The 2,158-nt window shown below is 38.2% G+C and overlaps 1 protein-coding gene across 1 annotated transcript in view; it reads right to left on the reverse strand.

Moving 5' to 3' along the window:
- Positions 1-1,173: 1,173 nt before the first annotated feature.
- Positions 1,174-2,158, reverse strand: part of LOC128248353 (monocarboxylate transporter 12-like) — a 21,345-nt gene continuing 20,360 nt past the window's right edge. The window contains exon 6 of the mRNA XM_052969437.1: positions 1,174-1,358. Coding sequence (XP_052825397.1) covers positions 1,174-1,358 — 185 coding nt within the window. The remainder of the gene's footprint in view (positions 1,359-2,158) is intronic.

The raw sequence follows: 2,158 nt of genomic DNA on the forward strand, positions 1-2,158 counted from the left end.
CACACACACACACACACACACACACACACACACACACACACACACACACACACACACACACACACGCACGCACGCACGCATACCCACACAAGTATAGATACATATATACACACACGTATACATACACACATAAACGTATACGTACACACATACACACGAGGGTGAGTCAAAAAGTAATACCATTGTGTTTAGGACAGGTATAATTACCAACACAGGAACATGTATCATACATCAAAATGAAGCTGGTCCTCTGTGGATTACATCACTACTTCTCAACATAGTCACCGTTTTTCTCAATAGCAATGTTCGACCTTCGAATAAGAGCATGTATCTCTGCCCTGTAAAATTCTGTTGACTGTTGTTTGAGCCACTTCTTCACTACAGTTTTCACTTCTTCGTCATAGAATAATGTTTGTCTCTCAAACCTTCTTTCGTGGCGCCGAAGAGATGATAGTCTAAAGGCGCTAAATCTGGTGAGTATGGAAGTAGTGAAGAAGTGGCTCAAAGAACAGTCAACAGAATTTTATGGGGCAGGGATCCATGCTCTCATTCGAAGGTGGAACATTGTTATTGAGAGAAACGGTGACTGTGTTGAGAAGTAGGGATGTGACCCACAGAGGACCAGCTTTATTTTGATGTATGATACATGTTCCTGTGTTGGTAATTATACCTGACCTAAACAAAATGGCATTACTTTTTGACTTACCCTCGTACATACATACATTGGGTTGGATAATGTGAGAGTGTGCATATTAGTGTGTTATGTGTCTCGTTTCCACCGTATCTCATTATTGTCGACACCACAAAGGACAGCGGTGTGTTTAAGGAGTCAAGACTACGAAAACCTCTAGACAGCTGATGAATTTTTCGTTTGTTCTGTTTGTGCCAAATTACTACACACACACACACACACACACACACACACACACACACACACACACACACACACACACACACACACACACACACACACACAGATCGTGCCCTTTAATGCAGGCTGCGTGTTCCGTGTTCCGTGTTCCCAAGGAAAGAATTCAACGTGCTAGTGTATATTGTCTCTTGTAGATATGAAATTCTACTTCATTAAAGATCTTAACTTTCTTGGAGAAGCTTAGATACCCACTCCCGAATCCAGCCTCAGCCAAATATTTTATTATATTATTAACAAGACAGTCATATCACTTGAATATGAAACATATATATTGGAAAGTCAAAGCAGTCAGTTAATTCACCTCCTATAGGTCCGGCAATTAGGATAGGAAATCCTCTGAACATACACATGAATCCAACGGAACTATTCAACCGACTATAACCGACAATTTCTATCAATACCAAGGGTGTCAAAGCGGCATCCGCAGCTGGAATGATAAAAAAAAGTTTCATTCAATTGGTATCAGGACTATTTTGGAAATCAAGAAATAAATCTCGCAAAGGAATTTCATTAATAACAGAAAAAAACCTTAGAAAATCATTTCCCTCCCTAAACGATGCAATTTCAAATGATAGCATAAAGAAGGCAGTTTTCGTAACGTGCAAGACAAAACGCACTGAAATATTGAGTTGTTTTCTTTTTATTAGCTTCGATTTAGATTTTCCTAGCTACGTAATGCTTGAAATAAAAGATGGGCTGTTATGGCTAGAATGCTCAGTCAGTTGTTACTAAAGGCTATGAGTAAAAACCAATAACAATTAGTTGCCTTTCATTATATCCTTGATTAAATAAGTTAGGAGACGAAGAAAAACCTTAGGGACTAACGAAATTTGTGATGGACTATAAAAGGCATGCAGTTGTCGGTGGATACTTATTACTGACGAAGCTCAAAGTGATAGAAATACGTATTTAGCAATACCACCACCGCTGCTGGAATATTTTCATCTGCTACTGATATATTTATATTAATTTGTTTTGCAAGATTCCTGATGTGAAATCGTGTGTTGAAACAGATATTGCTGTATTTCGAGACGGTCATTTTTCTTTTGCCAAATGAACACACACACTATATATTTTTTCTTCACTCATTTATAATTGTTTTTATTTTCTTATTTTAACTCATGTCCATTGTCCAGAAGATTTTCGTCATACATCTGTGACCTCTTCAGCGACATTTTTCGTTTTCGTGTGTTCTTGCTCCACTTACGTCATTCTGTTCTTCTGGAA

Source organism: Octopus bimaculoides, chromosome 7 (assembly GCF_001194135.2).
Source record: "Octopus bimaculoides isolate UCB-OBI-ISO-001 chromosome 7, ASM119413v2, whole genome shotgun sequence".
In the NCBI taxonomy this organism is placed as follows: domain Eukaryota; kingdom Metazoa; phylum Mollusca; class Cephalopoda; order Octopoda; family Octopodidae; genus Octopus; species Octopus bimaculoides.